The sequence below is a fragment of the Mus pahari genome, chromosome 4, assembly GCF_900095145.1.
Source record: "Mus pahari chromosome 4, PAHARI_EIJ_v1.1, whole genome shotgun sequence".
Taxonomy (NCBI): domain Eukaryota; kingdom Metazoa; phylum Chordata; class Mammalia; order Rodentia; family Muridae; genus Mus; species Mus pahari.
Window position 1 is genome coordinate 98,336,600 of NC_034593.1, and position 17,489 is coordinate 98,354,088.

General features: G+C 43.0%; 1 protein-coding gene across 3 annotated transcripts in view; it reads right to left on the reverse strand.

Annotated features, from left to right (window-relative positions):
• Positions 1 to 16,336, reverse strand: part of Gpsm2 (G protein signaling modulator 2) — a 41,952-nt gene extending 25,616 nt beyond the window's left edge. The window contains exons 1-2 of one of the 3 annotated variants that reach the window (XM_021196087.1): positions 16,078 to 16,336; positions 5,228 to 5,531 (exon numbers count right to left, since the gene is read on the reverse strand). In XM_021196087.1, the coding sequence (XP_021051746.1) occupies positions 5,228 to 5,283 (56 nt within the window). In that variant the 5' untranslated portion in view covers positions 5,284 to 5,531; positions 16,078 to 16,336. Of the gene's footprint in view, positions 1 to 5,227; positions 5,532 to 8,617; positions 8,688 to 16,077 lie in introns of those variants that run through there. The other 2 variants (XM_029537692.1, XM_029537693.1) reach the window with 2 other exon arrangements.
• Positions 16,337 to 17,489: the final 1,153 nt, after the last annotated feature.

A 17,489-nucleotide genomic window follows, 5' to 3' on the forward strand; every position in this document is an offset into this window, starting at 1 on the left:
AAAAAAAAAAAAAAAAAAAGAGTTACACATTTTGGGAGACCACGCTTGCTGTTACAAGTCCAGATTAGTGCCTAGCCCCATGGTTATCCAAGAGGCTCTGTCAGCAGCTGACAGGAACAGATGCAGAGACCAACAGTCAGTCATTAGGCAGAGAGAGCCCACCCAAAATGGTGACTTCGAGCGGTTGGGTCCCTCCCCCTGGAGCCCAGAGAACCCTGCGGAAGAGTGGGAAGTGTAGACGCCAGAGGGCTTGAGGACACCAGGAGAACCAACTAAAAATCAACTAACTGGGGCTCACAGGGGCTCACAGAGACTCAAGTGGCAATCACAGAGCCTGTGTGGGTCTGCGCTAGGTCCTCTGCTTATGTTATGGTTGTTGGACTCCTAAAAGTGGGAGTTCAGGAGTCTGACTCTTTGACCTCCCCTTGGGAACCTTTTCCTCCTGTGGATTGCCTCACCTTGGTATGATGGTATGTGCCTAGTTATATTGTATCTTGTTACAGTAAGAAGTCTCTGTGAGGCCTGTTCTGTTCTGAAAGGGCATAGAGGAGGAGTGGATCTCAGGGAAAGGAGAGGTGGAGTTGGGGGGCACTGGGGAATTAGAGGGAGGACAAACTGTGGTCAGGATGTATTGAAAACAAAACAAAAAATATTTTTTAAAAAAAGACTTACACTTTTGTTTGTGCATGCATGTGAGGGTTTGCTTGTCTGTGGTAAAGTTGGGAGGTCAGAGACTGAAGTCAGTGTCTTCTCCATCGCTTTCTACCTTACTTTTGAGACAGTCTGCCCCTAAACCTAGAGCTCTCCACTTTGGCTATACTGTCCGGCAAGTGAGGCCTGTATCTGCTCCCCCAGTGCTGAAGTGACATACATGTGCTAGCATGCCCAGCTGCTACATGGGTGCTGGACTCAGGCCTCATGCTGTAACCCACTTCACCCACAGACTGTAGGCCCAAATTACATGCTTTAAAATACATTTTCTGTAACTGTTGCCAGAAACCATAACAGCCAACTGGAACCCTGCTGGTCTCACTGGCCTCTGAGATCATGAGAATGATCATAGGAAATCCTAAGTTATTGTAGCAGCTAATGTCTGAAATAAAACTTGAAACTCTTGTGGGGAATGTTAAAGCAGAGACATACTATAGCTCTAGTATATGTTATGAGGAAACAAGTTAATATTATGCCAAAACCCCCAATTCCAATCAAATCTTTGTAACTGCAAAACACTGCAAGTTAAGCTTCTACACTTTCAGAAGAGCACTAAATAATGACAGCAAGTAGTTTCCTATCCTGTCTGTCACTGTGAGAGAACAGACACTTCATCTGTCTAACAGTGGGGTAAAAACAAGAACTTGCTCAGATGTAGAAACAGACCAGAGCAATACCTCTCCTACAAAGCTTCTTTAGTCTTTAGTGGCCTGTCTTGACATATAATCCAAGGAACTACTTTGAACAAATGTAAGCGGACCTATCATCTGCGATGGTTTGCCATCAATTTTAACTTGACAGGATCACCCTGGAGAAAGATTCTGAATGCATCTATGAAGGTTTCTGTACTAAGGGAGGCAGACTCACCCTAACCGGGGGCAGTGCCTTTCGAAGGCTGGGATCCTGGCCTGAATAAAAGGAGGAAGTGATCTGAATCAGAGTCAGTGCTCTGTGCTTCCCGGTTAAGGACTGAAGGCAGCCCCTGCCTCAGGCTCCAGCCACACCCTTCCCACCCTGATGGTACCCTCAAACTGGGAGCCAAAACAAGCCCCCCTTTGTCAAGTTTTGGTCAGGCATTGTGTGACAGTCTTCAGAAAGTACTGGATGCAGATGGACCAAACACTTAGGGGTAGCACTCGCTGGCGCTATTCTGACTTCTTAGCTTTCATTTTCCCATTTCTACATCTAGCATCTTCGTTACCTCCTTCATTTTAATTTCTTACATTCATGTTAGATCAGTCAAAGAAAAAGAGGATAAAAATCCCGATGCTGCATTTAAAAATATCTAATAATACAGATTATGTTCAGATCGGACTCCGCAAAGGGATTCCACAGTTTCCCAGGATAGATGATGGGAGTCAGGACTTAGGATCCACCTAAGCTCACTCCAACCCCAGATTATCTTGAAGTAAATTCCAGAATATGTGCAATTTCACTAATAAATACTTAATGTGCATTACTAAAAGTATTTTGAATATCATTAAGCGCTGATGAAGCCAGGGATGTGTTCGGTATATTTGTACTACAGATAGGTACAAGTCTTTCCTTAGTGAAGTCCTATAGCAACGTGAAACCAGGTGGGACCTGTGATGGAAAAGAACAAAGCTAAGATCGTCCTCAGGCAGAGGTCCAATCCTTTCTAACTTATCTACGGTTTTTATACTGTATCAGAGGTGTAACACTCTTCACAACAATCAGATAAAAGTCCCCGATTCATCTGATGGTTATGTCCAACATTGTTCAACAGGCATTAGGCAAACAAGTGCTAAGCAACTGGGCTGCCCTGAGGCACTAACAACCAAAGAAATAAGGGGATGGAAAGGAGGAAAGACAGCCAGACTGGAGAATGCACAGGTCGCAATGGGAGCAAACTAAGGAGCTTAGAAAAGGTTCCTATCTGTGGTTTCTGGGATGAATCTTTTAGACACTGAATAGAACTAGCTTTGCCAAGAAAGCAGGAAGGGGATTCATGTCACCACGCACAGCGTAAGCAAAAAGCACTGAGACACAGAGCAGCATAATGTGCAGGGCTCCAAGTGCAAGAGGGAGAACCACAGAGGCAAGCATCTGGTGTGTATGGCACAGGCACAAAGGCAGGTGTTCGGCTTGGCTTGTGCCCAGGCATCTAGGGGCCACCCTGGGCTGCACAGATAGTTCTGTTTTCACTGAGTCCCCAAGGTGAAGTGGAATTGAAGGTGACTGGAGGGGGGAATACTGGGAGTGTGACCCAGACCAGGGTGGGAAGGCTGTGGGTGGGCAGATGAATCTAAGTACTCAGGACAGTGTGTGGAAAAAGGGGAGTCAACTTTCAGGTGTGGGGAGATCCAGACTCAGGTTAACAAGATGGTACTTCACATTAAATGCTTTTCCAAGCTCAAATGCCTTCCATTCTCCTTTATTTTACACTATTCTTTCTCTTTTGAGATAAGATCTTACTTACTCTATAGCCTAGATTACAACTTAGTATAGCTCAGGCTTGCCTTGAACTCATAGCAATGCTCCTGCTTCAATCCTGAGTGCTGACATTACAGGTAGGAGCCACATACCTCAGACTTAAAAAAAAAAAGGTACATCTACTTATTGTGTCTGTATGCGCGCGCGCGCGCGCGCACAAACACACACACACACACACACACACACACGCACTTGTACACATGTACACAGCAGTCCAGTGCAGCCAACTCTTGAGAACCAGCTCTCTCTCAAGGCAGTGTGCACACTAGGGGATTCAACTCAGGTCATCAGCTTATGCTGCAAGTGCATTTTCCACAGAGCCATCTCACCAGCCTGAGATTTATACAATTTTAATAAAAATGTCCTTACTGGGCGGGAGAGATGGTCATGTCAGTAAAGTGCTTGTGTAAGGACATGAGTTCTAGGCTGGTAGGATGGCCCAGTGGGTAATGGTCCTCATCACCAACTTGGGTGACCTGAGTTTCATCCTCAGATCCCACACTGTGAATGGAGAGAACCAATTCACACAAACTGTCTTCTAACTTCTTAATGTACAGCATGGCATACACAGCCCTGCCCCCAGCGCGCGCGCGCGCGCGCACACACACACACACACACACAGAGAGAGAGAGAGAGAGAGAGAGAGAGAGAGAGAGAGAGAGAGATGCATTCACACTAAATAAATGTAATATGTTTTTAAAGTTACACAGTTAGAGCCGAGAACCTACATGAAAAGCCCGGGTGTTACTATACTGTACATACATGTGGACTCCCAGTGCTGGGAGGCAGAGAAGGCAGGTCCACAGGCTTGCTATCTACCACCCGCTGCTTCTGGTGAGCTCCAGTCCATCAAGGACCCATCTTTAAAAAACTGTAGATGGCGCCAGAGAAATGACACTGAAGTGGTCCGCTACCCTCCACATGCACACAACACACATGTGCACACCAGAGGAGAAGGAAAAGAGAGAGGAGGGAGGGAAGGAGGGGGGGAGAGAATATAACCTTTCTTGCCACTGCCTTATCCCAAACCATCTTTTCACAGTGTAAACCTCCTATTAAACACATATTAAGACACGGAGGATTTAATAAAAAACACCTTCGCACAGGAAATTTTGAGTGCCAAGACTATATAACTCAGTGGCAGAGCATGTGCCTACCACACACAACAAGGTCATGGGTTCAATTCCCAGTTAAGAGAGAAACAGAGAGAGACAGACACTGACTTCAGTTCTGTTCACTATGCACGATGCCATGCACTAATGAGCCTCTGGTGTTTATTGTATTACCACATCTTGAGAATGAATCTACTGTTATATATTCATCTTTTTTTAAAAAAAGATTTATTTATTTATTATATTTAAGTACACTGTAGCTGTCTTTAGACACTCCAGAAGAGGGCGTCGGATCTTGTAACGGATGGTTGTGAGCCACCATGTGGTTGCTGGGATTTGAACTCCGGACCTTTGGAAGAGCAGTCGGGTGCTCTTACCCACTGAGCCATCTCACCAGCCCATATTCATCTTTTTAAATAGTCGCTTTCTGGTTTGACTAGAACTTCTAGAATAAATGTCAGATAACAACAGAGATATGTTTGCTTTGTTCCTATTCTACCAGAAATGTCTTTAGTATTTTATTACTAAATATTAGGCTGGCTATTGATCTGCTATGTTTAGAAAATATATACTCATTTATTTAACTTGTCTGTTTTGAAAGTTTTTAACTAGGAAAGATCACCACTTAGAAACTGTCACAACAGCTCGTCCACCTATTACCCACAAAAGTCTTAAAAATAGACTCCATTTTTGTATTTACAATGTACAAGTTACAAAATATAAAGCAGCTATGCAAAAATTCTCCCAGAGAACATTAATAAATTACAGTACAGTCTCTACAGCCATTTTTCCACAAACAACTTTCCACTACCACAAAACTCTGCTTGCAGAACAGACTAAATTTAATTGGTATATTTTGAGAACTTTGAAATTAAAAACTGAACTGGACAAGAATTAAATGCACATCTAAACAGATGAAAAGCCATGCACTAAGTGAGCGGCAGTCTTACCTGTAGCGGACATGAAAGGAATGGTCTTCCCTCATGCTTATCAAATTTCCCTCCATCCAGTCATATTATAAGCTGAGAAAATGTGAAATTATTGTGTCCTGGGCCAGTCCAGTCCTTAAGAGCGCAGAGGGCTTTGCAGAGCACTGTCCGGTTAGTACAGTAATGAGTTGGTGTTAATACATCCTAAGCCCCTGCTTCTTCTTTATTAATAATGAAAGGAGGTCAATGTCAGACAGCTTAAAGGTTCAAATGTGTCCCAAATCCTGGCATCTCTGGCCCCTTCAGCAGCACTTCAGCAACATTTCTGCAAAAGGAATAGAAGAGGCTTTGCTGGAAGTCCTGTAAAGATTAACCTAAAGTAACTTGAGCTGTACACGATCACACAGCTGACGTCATGGACTACAGACAGGCCAGTCACTACAGATAGGACGATCAACATGGAGGCACCATGTGACTTTAGGAGGTATGGTTGAGAAGTTCACTTCACTGGTTGGGAGTATAATTGTCTTATATAATTATTACTATTATGGGAATCATGGGAAAAAGCAATGTATCAGATTAATACCTTAAAATAAAATCATGATTCTTTAAGCTTTTAAAAACTGCTATTAACAGATCAAGTGAGGATCCAACAACTGTCTAAATAAGTCAATGAAACCCTGCAAATTTGCTCTTTCAAGGATGATAGCACACTGGTAGTTACGTTATATTTGCATTAATTTGCAAGTAAATTCTATTTAAGTTCTTTAAAATAGTTGCATTAATATTAAATATAATTAATATTAAATAGATACAAAAAGAATTTGGGAAATATGTATATATGAGAAAGAATGAGGCAACAAAATACTTACTTAACTCAGTATAAGACAGCATGAACCCCCCCTACCCTGAGACTTCTGAATACTCCCACTTTTCTGCTGCCTTCGCTTCCAGTCAGAGGACCTCTGATTGGACTCTGCTTATCATCCTCTTGCTTATCTTAACTTTACCACAAGGCGTGCACAGCCCTAAGCAACACATTCCACTTTCTATGGTTCTGTTCAACATTTCTGAGATTCACTTAAGTCACGGTTCCCCATAGCTCTAATTTGCATATTTTCATCTCCATATCACACTCCATTAGATAGCAAGTGTATTTTTCAATCTGCTGTTGATGGGCATTTGGATTGTAAAAATTTTTATTCCTATTTTTTACTGTTATTAAATGAATCGCCACAAAGATTGATTATTAATAATCTGATTATTAACTTGACAGCAAAGTAGATATAGTTAGGGAGAAAAATAATTAGATGAATACAAGAATAAAAATTCCTACAGAGCACTGGGGGCAAGAAGGAAGGAGAAGAGAGGCTCAGACGGATGTAACAGGAGCACCAGAAGGAAAGAGGAGTAGATGCGATCTTGAGGAGCAAAGGTAGAGCGGTCTCCAGACTTAGAGGCACCAATCAGCTGATGGAAACAGCACAAGCCCCGACCAGCTGCAGAGATGCCCGTGCCCAGACAGATACTCCACAGAACCAGCAAAAGAGGGAAACCGTAAGAGAAATAAAGATGTAACTGTAGAGTCCCAGACCTTCAGCACTGTAAACAAGCCTTTACACGACAGACTGCCCAGCATCTTACTACATTTGCAAAAGATGAACTTCTTTTGCTTGTTTAGAGTCCTACGGCAAGGTTGTCCCTTATTATTAGCAGGCCCTTCATTTCTATCCATCTGTCCAGGATTTTCTTCACGCTGCCATCCATAATAAAACCCAGTTCTTCTTCCATATAATGTCTTGTGATCCAGCTAGAGCACAGCCCGACTGTAAATAATGAAGAAGCCCTGCTCTGCAGGGAATGCGTTCCAGTGGTAGAGCAGAAAGGAGAGGGGGACTCAGCCTTGAGAGCCTGAATGTTTCCTTGAGGAAATGAGGTTTTCACATAAACAACCAGCTTGGCATGTAAGGCACATACACTATTCTTCTTCCTCTTCCTTCTCCCCTCCCGAAAAGGAAGCAATAACTTAAAGATGAAAAGACTAAGTCACAGCTATTAGGCCAACAACACTCTTCCTCCCCCCTCCCTCAATCCCATTGTGTATCTTTCTCCCCTTTAAAAACCTGACTGAAGGGAATTAGTGTAGCTGCTCAGAACAATAGCTCTAAAGTGCATCTAGATTACACAACTAGCTAAAAGGGCAGCCAGACAGTTGTCTATTATTCACTGTGAGGTTCAGCCAGTCACTTATAAAATGAGGTGCAAGGAAAGGTATTTGGATCTGTCTAATTTAAATTAAGGTGTATTTAAATATCTTGTCATCTATGAGATAATAATGAAATTCCAACTTTTACTAATAACTGAAAATGTTAACTTCATACTGTAAAAATGTAAGCTGTTTCCATGTTTAATGAATTAGCAAACGCATACAGATGAAATTGTCAAATACCTTGATGAAAACCGCACATAAAACCACACTGCCTGAACGATTAGTGATCTGATTCATGTGACTTTTTTATTTTTTTTTATTTTTTGTAAATCTGGGATCTCATATAGCCCAGGTTAGCCTTAACTCCCTATCTAGGCAAGAAACTCCTGGTCCTCCTGCCTCCAACTCTAAAGAACTGAGATTAACATATGCCCCCACAAATGACTCCCAAGTAAATTGTTATTATGGTTGTAGAACTCTCATGTTTATCCCCCAAGTTCACTCTGCATTACTCTCTGCAACAACTGAGTACCATGTTATTCTCTCTCCTCTTTCAACGCAGGTCCTCCCGTGCTACACACGTGCTCTTAGAGCTGACTTTTGCTTTGTTTTATTTTCATGACAGCTTCTTGTGTAGCCCTGGCTGTCCTGGAACTCACTGTAGACCAGACTGGCCTTGAACTCACAGAGATTTACCTGCCTCTGCCTCTGCCTCCTGAGTGTTGGGATTCAAGGCCCTGACATCTTAAAACCACTCACTGAGCAGACCGGCAACTCTTGACTCATGATTCACTGCTCTAAGCACAGCTGTCTATGTGTGTGTTATGTTCCTTGCTGCATAGTTAACAGCTCTTATTTAGCACTACATTTGTGTATATGCATACTGATATACTATAATACTAAAAGGAAACATCCATTATACATGAACACACACACACACAAAACAACACTAATTACATTCACAAGTTTTTACACTGTTCGCTAGAATAAGAGATTTTAAGGATAGAAACTGCACAGGGAAAGAACAATGAGAAGCCATCATTTGCAAGAAACGGTAATGCCCGAAGCACCTCCCAACAATGCTCTGAAAAACAAGGTCAGCAGTGGAAGTGTTTGTCTGCCCATAAAGAAACAAAGAGAATGAAGTATTTCCCCCACACTTCAGAAACAGGCAGAAGCACACAGAAAGAAGTGGCACATACCTCTGGTACCTCTGTTTCACAGGTAACTGTGATTAGAAACTCACACAGGGAAACTTCCCAGACACAGCTAGTGGACTTCAGCTACTGTCCAAGGTTCACAGCCATTGTAGATTAGAGGTCCTGCCCAGGTTTACCCCACTGACAAAGTTCACAAACCACACCATTGGTGGGGGTGGGGAGCAGATGGGACACAGCTACATTTTCAGCATCTATGAGTTTATCTAAACTATGTGCTCCTGCTTCGATGTAAAGGACAGTAACTTTTCGTCTGCTTCTTTCATTCAAAGGCAGACATAAATGCAACTGGAGAGATGGCCCAGTGGCCAGGCCAGCACTTTTTGCTCTTACAGAGGAGGCTCCACTCCACTCTCAAGACTCACAACCATCATAAGTCCAGTTCCAAGGTATCTGATGCCCTCTTCTGACTTCTGCAGGCACCAGCATACCTGCAGTGCACATACACACATGCAAGCAAAGCTCTTATGCACATAAAATAAATATTTTTAAAAAAATCTATATATATTGGCAACACTCATTAGATAATTTACTTTTCTTACCTCCAAGTCAGGTCACCTAAACTCTGTAAGCTTTTACATCCTATTAATTGCCTCTAAGGTACATTCTTCAAATTCTTTAAGTCCCTTTAGTTTTAACATTTCTATCAATATAAGCAGGCATATGTATGAGTAATCAAGCACAAACTCAAAACAAGGTCCTGCTCTATTAGAATTCAGAGCCCAGGCTCTAGTAACACATGTACATCATGGTAATTATGGACGAGCTACAGCGGAGTGCCGAAACAGCCACTTCTAGAATGAACTCCGTCCTAGGTAAGCCGGTCAGTTTTCGACTAACGATGTGTCTGTAAACAGACATGAATTTAGTAATCTAACTCCACCCCACCTTGGTGCTGAGGTCTGCACCTACAACCTCAGGCATGCTGAGCAAGTGATCTACCACTGAGCTCCCTCCTAAGCTCCCTCTTCAAATTCTATCTCTGTTCAAACTCTATCTGAAAGATAAGTGCAAACAAGTTGCCAAATAAAAAAAAAAATTAATATCAGCAAAATTAAGGGAACAGTAAGTGTTCTTAAGGAAGTTGAGTGTGGACACACACACACACACACACACACACACACACAGGCTAGAGCAACAGCTCAGCACTTCTGAGTCAGTATTACTCTTGCATCTGCTGATCCAAGTCTGATTCCCAGCCTGCAGGTCAGGGGGCTTACAACCACTTGTCACATTGGCTCTAGGAGACCTAAGACCTGAGGCCTCTGGCCTCTACGGCCCCTGCAGTCACACACACAGACATATGCATATACACATGGTTAAAAATGAATCTCAAAAAAAAAAAATGAATCTCAAACTTTTTTTTTCTTTCGTTTTTCGAGCCAGGGTTTCTCTGTGTAGCCTGGCTGTCCTGGAACTCACTTTGTAGACCAGGCTGACCTCGAACTCAGAAATCCACCTGTCTCTGCCTCCCAAGTGCTGGGATTAATCAAACTCTTGATATAAAAAAAGCAACACAAAACAAGAGTAGGATGCTGATACTGGGGAATCTAAGAAGCGTGTTTGCCTGGAAAGGCAAGGGGCATGGTATACAAAGCCTAAAGGTAGCATAGGTTTGAGTTTATTGTGGTCAGGCAATAAAAAAGCTCAAGTCAACAAATGGCAAAACCTGACATTAAAACACAGTATTAATGTGAGAATCCAGTACCCAAAGAGAGATGGTCAAACCTGAGAACAGCTGTGACCTGGACCATGTCATCAGAGGAAAATGAAGACAGACCCATGAGGTAAGCCAGGGGCCAAGGCTGACAGTGAACTGAGCTGACAGAACTTCCAAGTCCAGTGAAAGAGGATTGGTGCTCACAGCAACCAGCAAACTGAATTACAACTACACCTCGGAAGAGAAACATGGACTGCCTATGTGTGTTAAACTTGCACATCATGAAGTACACATTCACCAATGATAGCTAACAAACTAGCATCTCAAGCTAGACATACAAAAATCTGAAAACTAGGTAAAGGTCTGGGAGGAAGAAAGGTCTAAGTGATAGATGCTCCTGGATTTATATCTTTTATCATAGTGATTCCTTCCAGCAAACTCAACAGCCTGAATTTCCACACATCTTTAAAGCTAAAAACTAAGAACTCTCCATCTTCTTTCTTCTTTTTGAAATCTAAATTTAATAAAGTAATTCAATGGCAAAATTAAAAAGAAATTCCACCAGGAGTCAAAATAATCAAGGTAATAATACATAGAATTCCTCACTCTTCATTTAACATATTCTGTAAGCCAGTAACATAATCAAGCTATAGAAAGAATACTATGAGCTGGCAATTAACTAACTCAAGATATATTATCCATTGATATCTAAGTGCTAAGTGTAGTTTTACTATTAACCGACATAAGTGCCAAGAATATAGTACTTGACACAATCCAAGTGAATAAAATAAACGTGGTCATGCACTTCAGCACATCATCCTTGTCTCAACTGAGTCCTGATTCTTTTTTTTGTTTTTAAAGATTTATTTATTTATTTTATGTATATGAGTACATTGTTGCAGTCTTCAGACACACCAGAAGAGGGCATCAGATCTCACTATAGATGGTTGTGAACCACCATGTGGTTGCTGGGATTTGAACTCAGGACCTCTGGAAGAGCAGTCAGTGCTCTTAACCACTGAGCCATCTCTCCAGCCCGAGTCCTGATTCTTTACAGGTTATTCACATAGCACCAGCAGAAAGTCCAAAAACTTAAAAAAAAAAAAAATTCTAAATTTTAATTAAACATAATGGTTTATATTCAGTACTTTCTAAAGGACTATTCATGACAAAACAAACATTAAAAAACAAAACAAAGCAAAAAACAAACAAACCACCCAAGAGGTCACAAGAAAGGATACAATCCAAAAATACTAAAAGCAAAAAATAAGCCCAATTTCTTTTTTTAAAAATAAAAAGATGCTGAGATGTGAACTCAGGACCTCTGGAAGAGCAGTCAGTGCTCTCAACCTCTGAGCCATCTCTCCAGATCCCTAAGCCCAATTTCTTTCTTTTTTTGTTTGTTTGTTTGTTTGTTTTCCAGTCCTGGAACTCACTTTGTAGACCAGGCTGGCCTCAAACTCAGAAATCCACCTGCCTCTGCCTCCCGAGTGCTGGGATTAAAGGCATGCACCACCATGCCCGGCTTCCAGTTTCTAAAAAGAAAAATAAAACCCCATATTTATGTCGTTACCTTTTCCTATTTGTAGTCTTTTAGTTAGTAAAGATGTGCTTGAATTTTACTTTTAGAGACCACCCAAATTAGACAAACATTATATAAGAGTTCAAAGAAATAAATTTAAAATAGTCCTATGACTACTATTATTAGAGGGAAAAAGGAACAAATATTAGTCAGCAATGGTGTGATGGTTTGAATATGCCTGGCCCAGGGAGTGGCACTATTAGGAAGGAGGTGTGGCCTTGGTGAAGGATGTGTGTCATTGTGGGCGTGGGCTTTAAGGCCCTCCCTGGAAGCCAGTCTTCTGTTTGCCTTCAGAACAAGATGCAGAATTCAGCTCCTCCTGCTCCATGCCTGCCTGTACACTGCCATGCTCCTGCCTTGATGATACTGGATTGAATCTNTGAACCTGTAAGCCAGCCCCAATTAAATGTTGTCCTCATAAGAGTTGCCTTGGTTGGTGCCTGTTCACAGCAATAAAACTGTAACAAGACAAATAGGAAGTATACAACTCTAAGAAAAAGTAGATACCAAACCACTTGAAAACCACAGCCATTCATTATCACAGCAATTCTCTCACCTCTGACTTCCCATTTCAGTTTCAATTACCTACAGTCAATGGTAGTCCAAATCTATTACATGCTCAATTCCAGAAAGCAAATGTATCTTTACTTATGAGCCATTCTGAGAAGCAGGATGAAATGCCCTGTTTCTACCCAGATGGTGAATCATTCCGTGTCCAGTGTATCCATGCTGTATACATTACCTGCCCTGTTAAGTCATTTACTAGTAATGACCCTGATCTGTAGATGTCACAAGTCCTCCTTCAAGTAATCTTTATTTTAGTTAATAATGGCTTCAAACCACAAGAGTACAGATGATGACAATTTCATTTCAGTATATTGCCACAGTTGCTTTAATTATTTTATGTATTCACCCTTATGTGCATTGGTGTCTTGCCTGCATGTATGTCTATGAGAGAGTCTCAGATCTCGAAGTTATAGACAGGTGTGAGCTGCCATGTGGATGCTGGGATTTGAACCCGGTTCTCTCAGTGCCCTTAACTGCTGAGACATCTCTCCAGCCCCTAATTGCTTTATTTTATTATTTGGTATTCTTACTCTGTCTAATTTGTAAGTTAGTTATCATAGGTATGATCATATAGGAAAAGACTGCTTAGGAGCTACCCAAGGTCTCAAGACTGGAGGTCTTCACAGTGTCTCCCCTGAGGCTAAGAGGCTACTGCACCAATGCTGCTCAATCATCAACTTTAATCAGTCAGTACATGTGCATGACAGTTTACAAGCTGAACAGTGAAACCCAAAAGAACTGTCCCTTCCTCGGTAAACGGCACTAGATCAGTTCTCTTGAAAAGGCAGTACCAACGTCAAACATTTTAAAGCAAAAATGAATCTTAATTGCAAAACTTTACATCCAGCCAAAGAAGGGCTCTAGAAAGTGAGCACCGAATTCCTTGTAGAAAAAAAACCAACCATATAAAACACAATCTTATATATAAACAAATTACTAATCACCTTCTACAGAAGGAAATGTTTCTACTCAGTTTAATTTTATGAGGTTATATCAAAACTCTAATTTAAAAGGATTTAAAAAAAAAAAACCCAAACCCTCTGTGGAAATACGGAAATGTGTACTGCAGGCGCTCTGAGGGATGGTAGAACTTATTAGGCAAACAGAGTAAGGCGTTCTATTTAAGGGAAGCAACTGAAGCAAAGAGGTGGGGTGTGCAGACAGACACTCCCGGGAAGCACACTGGTCAGGAGTGGAAGAGAACATGACCAAACTGTGAGGCTTGCACTATCTGGCTGAAGCACCTATTAGGCTGTGTGTGTGTGTGTGTGTGTTTTCCAGTGGGAAACTTGTAGGGTTGTTACTATTATTATTATTATTTCCAACAAAGAAATAGCAAAATTACAGGTTAGAACAAGAAATAGGCAGTGTCACATAGGGCCAGATGAGGAGACAAGGTAAAAACACTGCAAAAACTCAAAACTGACTAAGGAGCCTCTCTGGCCACTCAGGACATCAGTCAGTGCATATTCTGTGCACCACAGATGTCCAACCATCTAGGCCTGAGAATGAGGCTGGGGTGTAGCTCAGCAGAGCAGAAAGGATGTGAGGGCAAGAACTGGGATTCAACCATCAGGACAATCATCAGGATAAAAGGGAATTCTGTAATCGTGCAAAAACAAGAGTTTATAACACATTTCTAACAGTGGAGAAGACTATATATGTATTCTTGAAGATTCAAGCAAATTTTGCTCTATGTCTTTAGAAAGGTTGAAAGATATGGGGAGTGTTATTTGATTTAGAACACACAGAAAAAGTAAGACTGTCGTTAGAAGGGTAGATATATCCCTCCACACTTCATAACAAACCACCGACTATATTGTGGTTTTACGTAGAATTATGTGCCACGAGTGGGACTATCAGACATGTGGCCATTTAAGTGCAGTGGCTGGTGCTTTGAGATTAGGGTGCAGTCCCAACCCCACCAGTAGCCTATTAATCACACAGTCTTAAAAACAAATGCCCACAGGTGTGTGTGGGTGGGTGGGTACTGTTTGCTTGCTTGTTTTTAGGTAAGTCTTGGAGTATTTTATGGATAAGCAAGGTGAAGGCTGAGGATGTGGTTTGGTTTTGCTTTGCATACACCTGCCCTGGATTTGACCCTAAGCACGGATGGCGCACACCTATAATCAGCACTGGGAGGATGGAGAAAAAAGGATCAAAGTGTGCAAGGCCAAATTGAGCTACCTGAGACCCTATCTCAAACTACAATGGATGGATGGAAGGAAGGAAGGAAGGAAGGAAGGAAGGAAGGAAGGAAGGAAGGAAGGAAGGGAGAAAGTCAGCCAGCCATTTCATACCAGGTAGAATTTGTGCACATCTGTAATCCCAGCTACTGGGCTGAGACAGGAGGATTCCAAGTTCCAGGCCAGCCCTAAACATTTAGCAACACTAGGTCTTAAATAAATAAATAAATGATCTGGAATTACCTCAGTGATAGAACTCTTGCTTAGTGTTCACATGGTTCAGGGTTCAAACCCAAGTACAGAGGAGGTAAGGTGTGGGGAGCCACACTATAGTCCATTACTTTTGTAACTAGCCTACTATTAAATCTCAGGTTTACATTAAAACATACTTGTAACAGTGTATGTCTGACCTACTGAAAATTAAGTTAAGCTATTTTTCTGTGGGACATGCTTCCACAATACCCCACAGTCTCTGAGTTCATAACCAGTTCAATCCTTGAATTATAAGTGAGAAATAGTTTGCAAGAGGGGCCTATGAATGCCCAGAACTGACCGGGCATCCCTGAGCTCCCCTACTCTCCTCCTGTCAAAGGACAGCGACCTTCTGCTTTTGTACTTCGGAGGAACGAATCTCCCGCTCTAGCATGTCGAAACCCCAGGCAAAAGTGCTCTTTACCAGAAGCAATCACGATGGTTACTAACAAGCCGGAAAATCTTCAGTTTAGCCTTCCGAAGAGGCAGTCTGAAAATTCTGTAGTAGGCTACTTACAACACAAACCACACAGCACTCCAATCAACACAAGGCACCGAGAAGAAAGTCAAGAACTTAACCTCTTCTAATTCTACCGGGCAAAGTTTAAATTATGCATTAAGGCAAATAAAAATTTCCATCATTACTCGTTTCAGCAGAGTTCAAATGATACTAGTTAAAGCCACCTAACTGTTTACCATTAAAATACAAGGAAATTACGTTTTCCACTTTTCATTTGAAGATGAGTTTACAGCTTTCGGGCTAAGATCTCCAACATTTTACGCTTGCTATAAAACTGGTTTCAACGATCTATCAGTTTCGCCTGCCAGTAGAAAAAACGACGTCTGGGCTCCGAAAAGTTCAGGAGTTTAAATGTGACTTGACAAAACTGTCTGGTTTGGAGACCCGGGTCGGGCGACGTGCCTGGGATTCGAATCCACCGAGACTCTTTGTAGCCACCGTCTGTTACGCTCGGAATACGCGTGAAGTCGCTGCATCCCAACAAGTATTTTCAAGGTCTGCAGAAGCCCGAGCCCCAGTCTCCCCTCACTTAGAGGACAACAGCGGTGCGGGTGCGAACCCCCCCGCGGAGCTCCGGGGTCCCAGCGTCACCTGAGCCCGTCGAGCCTCGGTGGTTCGGAGACCTCCGTCCCACGCCCCCACGCGCCCCTCTGGGTCACCCCCTCAGGCTCCGCTCACCTCCCTCCGGCCGGCGGCTCCTGAGAACAAGAAACCGCTGCAGGGATGAGCACCTCCGGCCACAGACTAGGGACCGCGGCGCTTCCCCAAGTCGGGTCCCCGCGGCGACGCCGAGCCAAGCAGGGACACCGCGGGAGGCTGGCGAGCGCCCCGGGCGCCCGCCCCCGGCAGGTCACGTGGGCCAGAGCTTCGGCCTCCCCCTGGCCTCTCAGAGGGTCTCACCGCCAGCAAGGTTCCCTCAGCGCCTGGGCTCCTCTGCGCCTGCGCCTAGCTCCAGGCTCTCCCATTCAAACTGACAACGCCCCGCGTCTTTTGGACCGGCCAATGGCACCGGTGGGGCGGGGCTAGCCGGGTGAAGGGCGGGGCTAGAGGAGCCTAGGCTCCCTCCTCCTAAAGATCTGTGGGGTTTGCTTCTCAGGCTGTAGCGCTTGATTCTCCTGTGCTGCCGATAGATCCTCCGCCAACTAGAAGCTTATTGTCCTCGAATTTCTCCTTCAGATGCCGAAAAGTGGGACAATAAACATCAGAGTTCAAGCTGGGTCTAGTTCAGACTTTGAACCCAGGAGCCCCAGTCCAGCGCCTCTTTCCCTGCAGGCTCAGTCCCGCCCTGGGAAAGTCTTCCAAGAGGCAGATGTGAGAAAGAAAGAGGCCTGTGTGAAAGGAACAGAGGGTCCCGTGTGAAACTCTGAACAAGGAGCCTCAGTTCTTGAGGCTGTGTCACAGTTCTGGCGTTTCCAGCTGTTGGGAAAGCAAACTTCTGACTGCAGGATCGCTGGTTCCCAGGAAAAGCAGAGATGGTGAATTTAATCAGCTCTGGCGGCTTGCATTCCCGTTCTATTCATGCCTTCATGTCAAGTTCACCAAAAAAATAAATAAATAAATAAATAAATCTTAGTTTGTTCATAAAATGTTCAAACTAGAATCTCTGCTGTGAGGCTGATGACGTTGGTTACATTCACTGCTTATTTCTCCACTGGGATGAAATTTTAATGTTTTACAGGGTTCGGTACTTGTTAGAGAAATTCTAGTTTCAGCATCTCTCTGGTGATGGCCATGACCACTCCATGTGTGTCATGGAAAACTATATAGAGATAGTGTTAGCACCAGCTAGACCTGGGTTTGAGTTTCAGCTCGGGGCCTCTTCCTACTGACTGACCTTGAACAAGTTAGGCGTCTGTCCTCTGTAGCCTTAGCTTCATCACCTGTAAAACGCAGATAATGAGCCCTCCTCTAATAAGGTCTGCCCTGATGCTTCAGGAGTGTAGTTTATGAAATGGTTAACACAGCTGCTGACACATCGAAGCTGTTCAATAAGTGGCTCTCTTATTGTTATTATCAGCAAGCACCCTTAATACCAAATTCTTATAAAAAGCTGAATTAGCTGGTTGTACTATTTCAGAGGTAGATATTAT